General features: G+C 40.1%; 1 protein-coding gene across 1 annotated transcript in view; it reads right to left on the bottom strand.

Annotated features, from left to right (window-relative positions):
* Positions 1–6,749, bottom strand: part of TMEM30A (transmembrane protein 30A) — a 29,667-nt gene extending 22,918 nt beyond the window's left edge. The window contains exon 1 of the mRNA XM_075554884.1: positions 6,380–6,749. Coding sequence (XP_075410999.1) covers positions 6,380–6,616 — 237 coding nt within the window. The 5' untranslated portion in view covers positions 6,617–6,749. The remainder of the gene's footprint in view (positions 1–6,379) is intronic.
* Between the last annotated feature and the right edge of the window lie 8,909 nt (positions 6,750–15,658).

Below are 15,658 nucleotides of genomic sequence, written 5' to 3'. Positions count from 1 at the left end.
GGTGCCCAGTTATCAAAAGTTAGTCTCTGGGGTCTTAAAGGCTCAAAGATAAACAAGTGGCCATCTAGCAACAAAGACCCAACAAAGCCCACATGGAAGAAACACACCAGCCTGTGTGACTATGAGCTGTCAAAGGGATCAGGTATCAAGCATCAAGGAACAAAAAATCGTATGATTGAAAATGTGGGTGAGTGCAGAGTAGAGACGCAAAAGCCATTGGCAGCCAACCGGACACCCCTTACTGAAGGGTTGTGGGGAGGAGATGAACCAGTCAGGGTGCAGGGTAGCAACGATGAAACATATAACTTTCCTCTAGTTCTTAAATGTTTCCTCCCCCACAGGACCAGTGGTGAGAGTGACGATGCCTGGAGGGTGGAGAGAATGTGGGGTAGAAAGGGGGAACTGATTACAAGAATCTATGTATAGCCTCCTCCCTGGGGGAGGGATAGCAGAGAAGAAAGCAGGGGAGGGGGGAGGCATCAGACAGTGTAATATATGACAAAATAATAATTTATGAATTATGAAGGGTTCATGAGGTAGGGGGCAGTGAAGAGGGAGGAGGAAAATGAGCAGCAGATATTAAGGGCTCAAGGAGAAGGCAAATGTTTTGAGAATGATCATGGCAACAAATGTACATACGTTCTTGACATAACACAATGGATGGATGTATGGATTGTGATAAGAATTTCATGAGCCCCCAATAAAATGATTTAAAATAAAGAATGAAAGTTTGGGTCACCCAAAGAACCACGACCAGCTGAGATGCTTGCTTAGGGTAAATAGAATACATTTGTGGTGGAAGAAAGTGATTCTTACTGCCAACTACTGCCACATACACAGTTGGGGAAATGAGTACTGTGATAGGTATGGTTATTTCCTCCTTGTAAGTATGAATTAAATATTTTTATTTTATTCAATTGTAAAATGAGATGTAAATGGGGTTTATTTATACTTTCAAGATCCTATGCAGAACCCACTTCCTCCACGAAGCTTTACAATGCCATTAAAAACCTACATGATTTTAACTTTCTTTGAACTACTAAGTTATGTTCTGTCTGGGCCAATCACCTAGAAACACTGTTTTCTTTCCAAGTGTATGTCTCATCATCCTCTGCCCCTACCCACCATCAATTCCAGCCTCCTTAAGAACCGAGGCTCTCTGTTAAAACAAAGAGAATAAGGAAAGGAAGTAAACAAGAGGGAAGGATCAATGCTACTGTCTTCCAGCTTTTCCCTACCTTCCACTGTACCCAGGTCGACTTTGTTCAGAAAAAATGTTGTGTTAATTAAATCCCTTGATAAACTGAACTTAGTTTATGAGTCTTACCCACAAATAACCATTATCTTCTTTATCAGTTAAAAGCCAAAGATAACCTGACTTAATGTCTAGATTGTAATGATAAAGTCTGTTGGGTATAGCAATTTCATCAGTCTTAAAAAATTATACTAAAGTTATCATAACTTATCTTAAAAAGAAAGAGGCTATCAGGTGGAAGATGCGGCATAATTACTTTAATGTTAAAAATTAATGCTTACTAAATGCCAAAAGCATATGAGACACAGTGCAGAATACAATGATGGAGACCTGCCCAACAGCTTAAATCCAACTGACAAAGAACCAGAGGCAAAACTGAAAGATGTAGATAAGTTTAATTACAATATTTCTCAGCTTTGTGTTGCTACCACTGTAACTGTTCTCCTAAATCAAGCTGGCAGTAATCCTTAGTAATTCTAAAAGGACATCATATTCCTGAGGAACAGACTCTGAATTTGATGCAGAGGGAAAGAAGGAACTTGAAGGACATGCAATTTTTACACTATATACAGCACTGGACAACTTCCATTTTTGAATGTAAATCAATAGAAGACCTAAAGAGGTCATTCAACAAAATGCTGAGTAATAAGGTAGATCATCTTAAGTATCAATCAGATTCAGAAATGATGTTGTAAAAGTGCCCTTGTACTGCTTAATCCACACAAAAGAATTTAAAATTTATCAGTCCTTTCTAGAGATTCCAATGAAGGACAGATAAAACATTTTAAAGGCAACTTTCTTTAATCAGCTCAAACTGTTTCTGACAGTGACATAGAAATAATGAACGATGTCACATAAGCGGAGATTAATGTTACATTTAGCTAAAGTATTTTTTTATCAGCTGAATTTATACAGTGATGGCAAAACAAAAGCAAGGGCACGGAATTGTTACACTTGCCTTAAATGTTACTGAGGATTAGGGAAAGTTAAACACAGCCATTTTTCTAGCCAATGCTAAATTTGCCAGTATGTATCCTTAAAAATCTTAATCAAGGTTAAGCACACAAAGTAGTCTTCACACCATATCTGGCTCACAAATTATACTTTATTGTCCTTTACTCAAAACACTGAAGTTATTGGAGAAACAAAAACACTAACCACTGTCATGGATGGAATTATGTGCCCCCCCACCCCCCAAAAAAAGGATGAACTTGGTTATGCCATGATTCCCTGGGTTAGCAGTTATTTGTAATGATAATTATATTATGGCAATTATATAATGACCCGGCCCCCACATGTGGCCTAATGTAATAAACCAATAAAAGGCATCAGAGTAGAAGAAAGACCTACTACATGGAGAGAGAACGAGGAGTAGGGAGTGTTTGATCTGGAGTCCCTGCACTACACAGCTCCTTAGATCCAGGGGAAGACTGGCATTCAGACACGTGGAGATTTCCAAGGAATACCATGCCTACAGATGTTGAAAGGAGACAAGAGCCTTTCCCCAGAGCACACACAGAGAGAATCCTTACCCTAGGGCTAGCATTCTGCACTTAGCCATGTAGACGGTAAAGTGTGAGAGGGTTTATTAAAGTCATCTTCACTTTCAAGAGTCGGGTTCTAAGCAACTGCAATCAATTTGATTATCAAAACGTGCCTAATCTTTAACAATGTCCATATCTGTAGGAAGCGGCAATCATTTTATAAAGCAATATATTCTTCCTTGACTTTTAACTAAGAGTTAAGCATAAACCAAGACTGCTCAAATGCAGAAAAGAAATTTGACCTTAAAAATGTCATACTCTAGGGATCCAAGTTACATAGGCGTCAAAGCTATAATGACAAGTGCTTACTTATAAGAAATCAGGAAAACTTCATTTAGAAGGGCACATGAAGCAACGATAGGGAGAAGAACCAAAACAAAACTCACTGCCACAGAGTCCAGGCCAACTCGTGGTGGTCCCACAGGGCAGGGCACAACTGCCTGACTGCCACTGTGAGTTCCCGAGACTGGTAAATTGTTTGGGGAGTAGAAAGCTCTTTCTCCTAAGAAGCAGTTTTGAACTCAGGATGGTTTTGAACTCAGGATCCAGCGGATCTGCAACCCAAGGGTAACCACTAGGCCACCAGGGCTCCTTACATGAAAAAGAGTTGGGATCAAATGTAACAGGTGAGATAATCTACTTTGTTTCATAAAAGTGTATCTTCAACACTTTCTGAAATATTAATTTGAAGTAAATGTTTTGTTTTTAAAATAACTGACTTAAAACCCTGAATTGCGTTCTCACTCTAATCATTAGTTTAAACTTATATAACATATACCTTCATTGCAAAATTAAGAATAACTTGATCCCTGCAATTTTCAAATGCGCTCTATTCCATTAACATTTAAATGGTTGGAAAGAACTGTGGTGGAACTAAAAGAAATACTCATTCTTTACTCCTAGTAATAAATTAAGATATTAAAATTTCAAGGATTATCCTATGACAAAATGAATAACTGTGGTTTCCTAATAACCTAATTTTATTTACGTTATGGAAAAGGTCTAATGCCAACTAAACAAGATATAGGAGAGGGCTTCAAAATCTTAGTGGGAAAATTCTATTGTCTTTTAAATACATTTTTCACTAATTTTTTATGCCCCCTCATATAACCGTAACAAGAAAGGGAAGAAGGCTTAGAATGCACATCATTTCACAATAGTAATGTTTCAGTATTAACACTTCTAGGACTTAGGTAAAGAACAAATTGGTTTTTATAACAAAAAACTCTGGCCTACTGATCTGGGGAGGGAGAAGTCATGGCATCAGGGGCGCTCTGGGCCCCAAGGCTCCCTCAGTCTTGTCCACTCTTGGCCTAAGATGGCCCAGAACCCATTGATCCGTGAATGGAGGTGGGCAACCCCAAGAAGGAGCAGGGTTGTGGGCAATACAATACAAAAGCATTTTGTTTTGACAAGTCTCCTATGGCCTAGTAATTTGACTTAAGGAAGCAATCAAGTTTCAGGATTTTTGAAAAACAAGGAAATAAACTTATAGTATAGAAGTGAACGTTGCTAAGAATTTCTCGGTACTTGATTACTTTTAAAAACTAACCCTCAACATGTTTTACTCTCAGCTACTGGCTAATGAGTAGAGAGAGCAAGAGGAAACAATCAAGAGTGCTTTGGAAAAAAACCCAGGTTTTTCTAATAGCTCCAAATACAATTCAGAGTCACTCTGTACATGATTAACATTCAAATTTTTAAAAAATATATATTTTTAATCCTGGATTCTATTTGCTCAACTAAATGTCAATGTTGGTACAAATTTCCTAATCATTCCAATCATTTCCTCTGGCTCCAAAAGGGACACAATTTGAAAATGAAGCATTAAAAATATATTTCATTTACCTTGGAAGTCACAAATATTAAGAGTTAAACAACATCTTAAAAATTACGTAGTGTGACTATTCTGGTGCCTCGATCACTAACTAGGTAGTAGAACTGGTACTTCAATTTCCTCATGTTACGAAATCATTGCAGTAAGAAGCTTAAACCTAGTGAGAAATCTTACTTTCTGGAAATCAAACTATACGGCTTTCTGTCTCAATGTTACAATACTCTCAACAAGTCAATTAGCAAATCTCAACCTTTGACTCCCATGTCTCAGAGCTTGATTATGGATTATCATAAGAATACCAAGTGCATGAACTTAGTGCTACGGCTTTTTTCCTGTGTCATTTCTAACTTTCATATCTTATAATATGGGCAGAATTTTTATGTATTTTTAAAATGAAGTCTTTTTTTCTAAGCAAACAGAACTGGCTTGTGGCTGAGCTCTGCCAGAGTCCAGAATAAAGCATGGTCCTTAGGTTTCACCACTTTGCCCATGTCTTGAAATCATGTGTGATCCTTATCCTTTGAAAAATAAGTACTACATTTACAGGACTCTTAAGGAAACAAAACAATAAAATAAATGAAAATATTTACTGTGATAGTTTCTTTAGTTGTTAAACTAAAAAGAACTTTAGTAAAAAAATTTTAATGAAGTTATGCTATAGATACAAGTCCTACTATTGATATTAGCAGAGAGGCATTAGACGATTTTAAATATATATTGATCTTGCTTTTAGGGGTAATAATGTAATTCAAGCTTGCAAATAAGGCACCTTAGTTCAGACTGCAGTAGTTGAAAACAAAATTACTCTGAAAGCCCCAGTAAATCACAAACATTAACTTCAAAGTACTAACAAAACTAGGGGGAAAGTGACAAGATCCAATAGAGCAGAAGAAACCAAGAAACCTATGTATCTGTCCTTGTGATCTCAACTTGATAAACAACAACCACCTCAGATATGCAAGAAAATTGTTTTCCCAATACCAGGTTCTCCGTCCTGCCTAAAACTACATTAAACTGCCCTCTACCCCTGCGGCCCTCTGAAGGCAACCCCCACTGTCGAATTGAAGGGTAAAAGGTGAACAACTTCACGGGCACTTTTTGAGAAGTTTTAAAATCTTGAGGATGGGGTTCGAATCGCGACAAATGTGGAACACAATTATTCATGAACGCAACCTAGAACCCAAACCAGAACTGAAGGTTAAGGTTACACATTATCTATATCCTATAACTGAAAACTTCGAATTCGCGCAAAATAAAAGGTACTGTGCATACTTCGGTTATAAATAAAAGCCTGGTAACTATGTGGCAACTTCTTGACATAAAAAGCATCAGTGCCTCTATGACTGAACCCACCCCTGTGTCCTGGAAAACGACCCTCGAGTACGTCAACTCGGTTGGGGCTACATCTGGCCGCCACCTGTCCGCCGCGGCTCCCTCCACCTCCGTCGGCCAAGCCTCCACGGAGCCACCCAAGCGCCCACGACAGGAGCGCTCTGCACCTGACCCACTCTCCGCATTAAACATTAACCCCGCGTCTAACCGTGAAAACCGTGAGTCGGGCACTGGAACCCAAAGTGCCACTTCTCGAGAAGTCGCCGAAAAAGGACAACAACTAAGCCGAGGGCGAAGAGGCAGGTGTGGGAAGGGCGGGCCGCGCCTGTCACCCTCGAGCCAGGCGGGGCAGGAGCGGGGCCGGCGGCCCAGCAGCGCCAGCCACCTCGGCCCGCCGCTCGCCGCGCTCACCTCGATCTCGCGGATGTTGTTGGAAGTGACGAAGATGCCGATGCCAATGGGGATGAAGATGAGGCCGATGATAAAGAAGGTAGGAAGCACCGTGCCCGCCGTGAGGATGGGCTGCCAGGCGGGCAGCCGTTGTTGTTTGAAGGCCGTGTTATCCGGCCTCCGGGTCTTGGCGGCGCCCCCGGGGGCTCCCGGGGGGCCGCCGTCCACTTCATCCTTCGCGTTGTAGTTCATCGCCATCGGCCCCCAGGGTGCGGCTCAGCGACGCGCAGGTGGACCGCCAGAGAGACCCGCCCGCCGACCCGGACCAGAGACGCGCAGGCGCCGCCGCCGCCGTCGCCGCCGCCACCGTCGCCACCTCCGCTGTTGGGGCGGAAGAGGCGGAGCCCCCTTCCGCAAGCTCCCGCCAACCGGAAGCCGGGGCCGGCTGGAGCCGCCCCGGGTACCGAGAGAGGAAGGAGGGAGAAGACTGAGGGACGGGGGCGGGGAAAGGGGAAGAGGATAGAAGGGGGAGAGAAAAGGCGGACGCACCCGGATCATCGGCCCTGTGACGACAAAGTGAGCGGCTCGGCCCACGGAGCGTGGAGCTACGTTGGCGCATGCGCGGCTCTCGGGCCCCAGAGGCCTGCGTGCTGGCGCCATAAATGCGTCTTGGCGCCGCCGTTTGTTCGTCCGCGCTTGGCTGCCGCCGTGCGTATTGTGGCGACCGGCCGCCGCGCGCGTTCGCAGGCCTGACGCCCCGCCGCGACCACCCCGTCAGCCTCGGAGCTGCTGACGAAGCGTGTTGTCCTGGTGGCTTCAGCGCCAGCCTGGTTCTCCTTCTTGCCTCCAGGCCTTTTCTGGAAGGATCCATTTTTAAAAGCCACACCAAGGGATTGCTAGTTTTGGGGATATGAAACCGTGACTTTCTCGAATTAGGTGAACTGCCCCCCAAGGTGCAAATGTAAGATTGAGGTGCGTAACGTGTGATCCTTCTGACTTAAAATTTGGAATAATGTGATTGGTTATTACCTTGCCTCCGATGGAGCTGTCCTCATCTTTTTCCTCCATTAATAGTCCTCTTTAAAGCCCCCACTTTGCGTCAGCGTTTCTGTTTTGCACATTGGTTTTTTAAATATTTCATTACCTGTTTCTAGATTGATAATAAAAAACTCAAAGTATGGTATTACAATAAAATGAGATACTGTGTAGCAGATTAAACCTCAAGAATGTAATGACCCACGCAAATTCTCATAACAGGTAAGTTAGGATACCAAAGTAGTACAGATATTGCAGACAAAAAACAAAAACTCACTGCCATCGAGTTGACAGGGACTTTAGGAAGGACGGGTGTAGAACTGCCCCAGTGAGTTTCTGAGACTGACTCTTTAAGAAAGTGGAAAGCTCACAGATTAGTGAGCCCAACTGAAAAGTAAAACTGATAGCCTCTGTTGAGAGAATGGAAAGTTTTCCTTACTTTGTCGTTTTCTAAATTTGCCAAATTTCTATAAGAAGCCAATTATAACTACATTATACATATATGATCCACATTTAAAATCCAGGCTGGATATGTGATTGCGTTATCTGAAAGTAAATGTTCAATGCTTTTTTTTAAAAACAGTAAGCTCTGTACAGTTAAGTCTTTTGAAAGGAAAATCAAGGAAAGGTGTTGGATTACCATAATTGGTATCTCCCACACACATCCCCTAACCCCTCCCAGTGATCACAGACACAAGATTATAAACCAACTGAATATTTATTTGACAAATTTTAGAGTGCCATGCTTGATACTTTGTACTGACCATGCTTGGTTTTGCACTTACATGATACACGTAATTGCTCCAATGCTTGTCACTGGTAGCATGTGGTCCTGACTAATCTTAGCAGTATGAAGAAATGTTCCACCCTGCACCAGGCTCACAGTTGTTTGCTTTGCTGATCCCGGTTTTATTGAGGAGCTTCTCTTTCTCTGACCCTCACCCAAGTGTGATGTCCTTTTCAGAAATTAGTCCCTCCTGATCACATGCCCCAAGTAAGGCAAGTCTTGCCATCTGTGCGTCTGAGGAGCATCTCTGTCTGTACTAGTTACAAGAGAAATTTTCTCATTCATCTAGCAATCCCACATAATTCAAGTAAATCACTTCTTACATCTCTGTTACGACATGTGAGGTGATTGCTAGACTACTTAGGTCTATATTTTGTTTGATCTATGTAAGTTTACTTTCAAATTCAAACCCAAATGAAAAACAGTTGATAAAGAGATCAGAGAATCCTTTTATTTTGCTAAATTCTATAAAATTATAGTGCATACTGCAAGTTTGCTCGCCATGTCTGCCTATGTCAGTATACCCACTAAATGTGATAGTTCTGTAAACAATTTGCTGTTCCACTTTCCCCATAGAGGTCTTGTCAGTCTTTGTACTCTTGTACTCTTGTACTCTTGTCTGGAATGATAATGATTGACCTGTTTCCTTTAGCTTCTTTTGCTCAGAGGAAATAGAGTTAATGTAACTTTTTCTTTCTTGTTAGAAATCCCATTTTGACTGGAACATATACTTACATACAGACTTCGTAGACTTCTGTCTTGACATTTTCGTTTTCAGATGAGGGCTGAATAGATAAAGTTACTATCCCAAATCGATCGATTTCCCTCTGGTTCCTTTCTACTACTCTGCCACTGTACTGCGCTGCTTTACTCCGCTTGTGCTTTCTTTTACTGCTACATCCCTATCTCAGGTGACTCGTACTTTTGTGATTCCCCTGGTCACACATTAGTTTATGATATTCCTCCTAGATAGTTTTTCATCTACAAGTGAAGCAGAGATTTCTTAAAGTGCTAGGCATTTCTGAGACAACAAAAGAAAATGGTCATTCTTGCAATGGAATATCAGTACATGCATTTTCAAACTAGTCCCTCAGTGACTGTGGTTTGTGAATGTATATGTCCAAAAGACACATTTAGCCTCCATGTATGTTATTTAAATACTTACCGATGTGTTGATTATTGGTAAAAAATATATGTGGCTAAATTACATTTATAACCAGGTTAACATATTAAGTGTATAAAGAATGAATGAGCTGAATAGAGAAGTAAATCCAAATGGATAGAATGAATGCAAACTCAACCATCTGAAAAGGTACATGTATTTAGCTCTAGAGATTTGCATTATTTCAATAGTTTTGTTCAAGCCACATAATTAACTAAAGGAATCTTCAGAAGAAAATACCGAATACTGTTAGCCATGAAGAATAACTACAGAAAGACTTGAAGAACTAACAAGAGGAGCCTGAAACTAACATTTTTCTATTTTAGGCTCCAGTGATGGTTGGTTGGGATACACTTGGCTATGGCTTAGCATTCAGAGCATCCCTAATCATAATTAGGCTATTTCATATTTGTAGCATATTTAAGAAAGCTGAAAAGGACTTTTAAAAGTGCCATAATTTTCTACCAGTATCAACTTAAGAGAAACTTCTTAGTGATTGAAAATAGTTTCCCAACAATGGATATACTTATTCTTATATGTGTTTGCAGCCAAAAAACCAAAAACTTTTTTCCCAAAGTCAAATAATCAGGCAGATTGCCTTGGAAAACTTTGGTGGGACTAAATGCATTCATTTTTAGTTATTTGACGATTCTTAAGAGAGTGATAGCATGGTTTCATAAGAAGCATTCACCTCATATCTGTTCCATCAGAGATGGATTCAAACTTATTTAGAAAAAAATAATTCTTTAAAAAAATTTTATGTAATCTATTTATTGAATTCTTTCCTTTAAGCATTTAAGAAAATCCCTCTCTTCTTACCTCGAGATTGTCTAATTAGCTTAAGGTAGTACTGCTGATATCATGAGTGATGTTGCAAGGGTATAAATAACCATAGCCAGTGTCAAGCACAAGTCAAACAAGATGCTTTAATGGTTAGTCTCCTTAGAAGAAAGGGAAGTGACATCAAAGGCCATAGAAGAGAACCTTAGAAAGTTGTTTTGAGGGAAATGCGATTCCCTTTCTCTACTCCATAGTTTCACTGAAAGTAAGAATGTAATTCCACAAAGACCTCAGATGTCCCTATGTTTACTTCATAGAACACTTAGTTCAGGATCCCCCTGTGTCACATATGTTTGCGAGATGTCCCCTGAGTTATTTCCCTTCAATATATGTAGCCATCTTTAGGTTGGCAGCCAAGTGACATGTTACAGATAAAATGAAATTTAAACATTTTACAGCAAGTGAGAGGAGGACACTTTGCTCATTCTATGAGAATCATAAACGCAAAAAGGAAAATAGACCTAAAATATGTAAATCTTTTATAGATCACATGGTTATACTGTTTTTATACTTTTACATTTTTCTGTTTCCAAGTTTATATTATTGGGAGTCCTAAGGGCCAGAGCAGAGAGAGTAGGGCTTATTTTTATTATTTTTTAAGCAGTTTGGTAAACTACCTATGAAGTTCATTATTTTCTTAAAATAAATCCATAGTTTTGAAGGACAGCCCTCACAAAATAGACTTAGATGTGACCTTTGTTGAGGCTTAGAAGTGAAACATACTTTGTAGTTATTGGAAGTAATCATTTTTTACAACCAGGACTTCCCTCCGACCAGCACACAGCGAGGCACATGATGGAGGTTCAACAAACTTTCAGATTCTTTTTTTATTGTCACTGAGCCTTCTGGAAAGAATAATCTGGACTCACCTCATGCCCTTACCCCAGTCTCTTACCAACCCACTGCTTCCTGACTGCGATAGTTTATTGTGCCAGCCTGGCCGATAAACACAAGTAGGATTAATTGAAGGGCGGAGGCCACCTCCAATGAACTGCCTTACTAATTTCCACTCAATCTTTAAGAGTCAGCAAAGCATCCAAATTGAACCGTTTCTGTTCCCTCAGGCTAAAAGCTTCTCCCTGAGCTCACAACTTATATATGCTTCTACCCTTGCACTTACCATATAGCATTAAAAAAAATAGCATAAAAACATTGAACCAAGATCCTCAAGGTCAGAACTGGTTTTATTTACTTCTATTTCTCCAAAAATCTGCAAATTGTCTAGAACATAAAAAAATGTTTAATTTTGCTGACCTGACCTGCTCTTAATGAACTCGCATTTAAGTGGGAAAGACAACGTGCCGACCAACAGTTGAAATATAATGAGGTCAGTGTCATAAGATGTATGAACAAGGCAGGCACTCAGAGGGGGTGTTCACATACCACTGACCCTCTTTATGATGTCAACTGAACTGTGAGGAAGTGCGTCCTAAAGTCTGAGTGCTATTGTGGTTCACAGCAGAGAATACAATTAAAAATAAGGAACAGAGAAAGTTGAATCTCATACTATTACATTTTATTAATGCCTTGCAGGACAATATATCCTTCATGAGCCAAAGAACTTAATCGTGTTCTTTTTCTCAAGCAAGATCTCAGCAGTGTGCAGTTGCCCCAGTACCCTCAATTTCTAAGATTTAGTGTATTAATTTATAAAAGTTAATTGTATTTCCTCCTGTCGAACCAAAACTTGGCTTCGCGGTAAAGGAGAAATGAATGATGTCTTGTTAATGTAGCATAGATCATCTGATAACAGAGGGACCTTTTGTTTCTGGAGAGAGCCTATTTTCCCTTAAAATAATGATTATAGAAAATAAGTTCTTATTTAATGTAGAAGACTCTGAAAGGGAGGGCTATTAGACTACCCTGGCTAAGGTGTTGTTGTTGCGTGCTTTTCCGACTGGTGGCTAACCTGTGTACCACACAGGGAAACACTGCAGGTCCCTCACGATCCCCACGATTGTTGTCATGTGTGAGTGAGTCCATTGTTGTGGTCATTGTGTCATTTCATCTCCCTCTTTTTCAGTACTATCTCTTTTACCAAGCATGATGTCACTTTCCAGGGAATGGTCTTTCCTGATAATGTCCAGAGTATATGAGATGAGTTCTCCCCATCCTCACTTCTGAGCAGCAGTCCAGCTCTATTTCTTCCGAGCCAGATTTGTTTGTTTTCCTGGTAACCTGTGGTACTTTCAGTAATCTTTGCCAGTGTCAGCAGGCAAATACATCAACAGTTGAGGCACAGGAACAGTCTTTTCTCCTTAAAGAGACTTATCTTGAAGTACTGGTGACTACAGAACAACTAGTTGTCTTAAAGAAAGTGAGTGAAAAGAAAGAAACAAAAGAGGAAGGATTACCTAGGAGCCCGGTGGCACTGTGGGTTGTTAGGCATTGGGCTGTCAACCAAAAGGTCAGATCCACAGGTGGGCGAAGGAAGAAAGGTGAGGTTACTGGCTTCTTTGAAGAGTCACAGTCTCAGAAACTAGGGTCACTTATGAGTCCAAAGCAACTCAATGACAAGAGATTTGGGTTGTTTGGCAGAGCAGGGTCCTGAATTTCAACGCAATGTCTGATGTTTAAGTAGCTGGGTCTGGGACAACATAATCAATGAGGCTTGCCCCCCAGACAATCCACTAGAATGAAAGTCTCAGCCTCGACAGCTTTCATCGGTTCAGAAGTGGATTTTTTATTTTTGAAATGGATTTTAATGATACTCCCCACAAAAGAAAAAGTGTGGTACAATGTGTCCTACTATCAATAAGCAACTGGGCCCAGGAAAGTGGCTTTGGGTTCCCAACCCAAGGGAAGAGCCTGTTGCTCATTAAGGGTGACTCTGTCCCAGAGCTCAAGGAGATGAAGGTGGGAAAAATCCATTTCTCCTCCCAATGCTTTGTGAGAAAGCCCTCAGTCAGCTAGCTGCGGGAGCGCGATGCCTTTCAGTGTTACAACTGTCAAATAGACAAAAGAACCAAGTTAAGATCCTTGATTCCTTTGCAATATTTATAAACATGGTCTCAGTCCCCTAGGGATCAGACCAATCTCTTTCAAACTAAGCAACTCAGGTGATTAGTTTAACAATAGTCAAGAAAAGACCCAATTGAATAAAGTCCTAAGAGAACCTCTGGGGTGTCAGAAAATCCCTTCAAGGACCCCAAATATCTACAGCTCTCCTGCAGAAAACACCTTGATTTAGACAATCTTCTTGCCTAATTTTTAGACAGGTTTATCTTTAAATAATAAACAGGGAATGCCCACTTCTTTGTTCCAAATAAGGCCAAACCAAGTAAGAGGTCGAAGAAGCAGCAGGCCGCTGTTCTGCCACAGAGCCGGCAGGCAATGGAGCTGGAGCGGCGTCCCACCCTTACCTGGGACCCCACTTTGCTGGCACCATTACTCAACTGCTTTTGCAAAAGCTGGGCTGTGTACTACTGGTAAAACTTCAGTAATATTTGCTGTCCTAAGAAATCTACTTTTAGATTGACAGTAGAAATCACTGTGGGTAATGGCTGAATATTGGCTGATAATGCACTTGGTGAGGATAAAAGGGAAAAAGTGTTCATCTTGTGGTGTCTGGTCATTTCCATCGTATCAAATGATCAGGCTCTGATGTAACTCAGGAACAGTATCCTTCATTTTGGCAGACTCTAACACAGCCTGATTCTTGGAGATGACCCAACTTTATCTGCCTCCCAAATGCTATATTGTTATGCACAGTGAACCCTACTGTATTTATAGAAAGTGGTCATCTTAAAGCAGACAATTTTAAATAAATAGGTTGACTACTCATTTTAAATTATTTTAATTTTACAAAGATTGTTTCAACTCAAATAAAGAAGATTGCACAATGCTCTTATGTTACAATTTTCCTTTTTCTCGCTGTCAGTGAGATCCTACTGAACGGGGTTTTCTTTGGGAGAAGCACAGAGAATGCCTTGACGGCTAAAGGATTCCAGTCCTCTGTGGGAACTGGAATCGACGTGTTTCATATGAAAGACAAGTGTGTATCTGGAAGTTCACTTGGTTTCAGTGAGAATGATTTTATCAACTTCTCATTTAATCAATAAAGCTCAAATGAGACAAAATTAAGAATGCTGTGAGACTAGAATGTCTTTCCAAAACTGCTCAATGCACTATTTGCTCAATACACTATTTCTTTTTTAAATTCACTAAGCCTATAGAGATTCTAAGAATATGTAGTCACCTTGGAAGTGTCTTATATTGAAGAAGCTAAGGCCTGATATTTTAAAAACAAAATCTGGATTAAATAAACATTCATGTGCACTATTAAAAGAGCAAGACTTGCAAATTACAAGGCGAAACTCCTCAAATAATATATCCAAAAATAACACCAGAAAGCAAATGTATCATGTAATGGTATCCATAACATTTTGTTCATAGTATCTGCAGCATTTTTCCTAGGTAATAAACATGGTTGTCGTCACATATAGGTAAAAGGTGCTGCAATTTTAAGACAATATTATGGTCACTAAGCCAAGTAATTTTCACCAAGCTCTCCCAATTTCAAGAAATTTATCGCAATTTTAATTGCTTTTCTTCTTGATGTTCTAATTACTATTTTTAGCAGATGCGTAGCTCTGAGGGCTCAGATGCGGACATACATCATAGGTGTCATTTGTAAGGTTTTTTAATTTCCATTTTGCATGGTGGTTATTTTTAGACTTGTTGCACATAAAATTCATAAACACACCCTAATTTTGCCATGCTTTAGTCCATTTTCAGGAAAATCCAAACACAGCATAAGGAGAAAGGACACGAGGATATTCCATTGTCTTAGATGCCATTTATACGTGCGCTGCCACTGACTTTCAAAAGCTGTGACTCTTCAGTGGGGTTGGTATCCCTGTTAATGCTTACTATTCCACAGTACAGTTGTTTTGTTTTCCTGGTTGTCCCAGGAGACAGTGAATCCTTAGCATTTGGGAGACAGTCCAGACATCTGCACCAGATAGTTTTGTTCTGTTTACTATCTTTATCAACATTCAATACTTTATGAAACATCTGAAGTGAAAAAAAATGAAGACATCTTCAAAAAGCATTCCCATAAAAATGACTTGGTGAAACTGGATTGTGACACCTCGAACTGAAACATTAATTATGATTATATTTTTAGAAGTATACTGTGTCAGAAAACATAATTATTCCACACACAAAAATGACTCTCATTCAGAGATGATTTGAAAATATATTTAAATGCAAGATGTATAAATTACATGAGCCAAGGATAGAATTAAGATTGCATGTGAGGCAGTTTCTTCAACTTCATTGTGGATGTTGGATATGACTGTTTATTAATTTCTTCGCTCATTCATTGAAGACAGCTATAGATACTCAGTTTTTCTGACTTCTATTGTGCATGTTCTATTATTTTGTTTTAAAGTTCACCAGTCATCAGTCACTCAGATTCCCCTTGGATTTTGACAGAGGACTTAATTGTAGTTTAGACAACAACAAATGTTCA

This window comes from Tenrec ecaudatus, chromosome 7, assembly GCF_050624435.1.
Source record: "Tenrec ecaudatus isolate mTenEca1 chromosome 7, mTenEca1.hap1, whole genome shotgun sequence".
NCBI classification, from domain to species: Eukaryota; Metazoa; Chordata; class Mammalia; order Afrosoricida; family Tenrecidae; genus Tenrec; species Tenrec ecaudatus.
The sequence above is the reverse complement of the archived record's forward strand: the minus strand, read 5'-3'. Positions and strand labels throughout refer to the sequence as shown.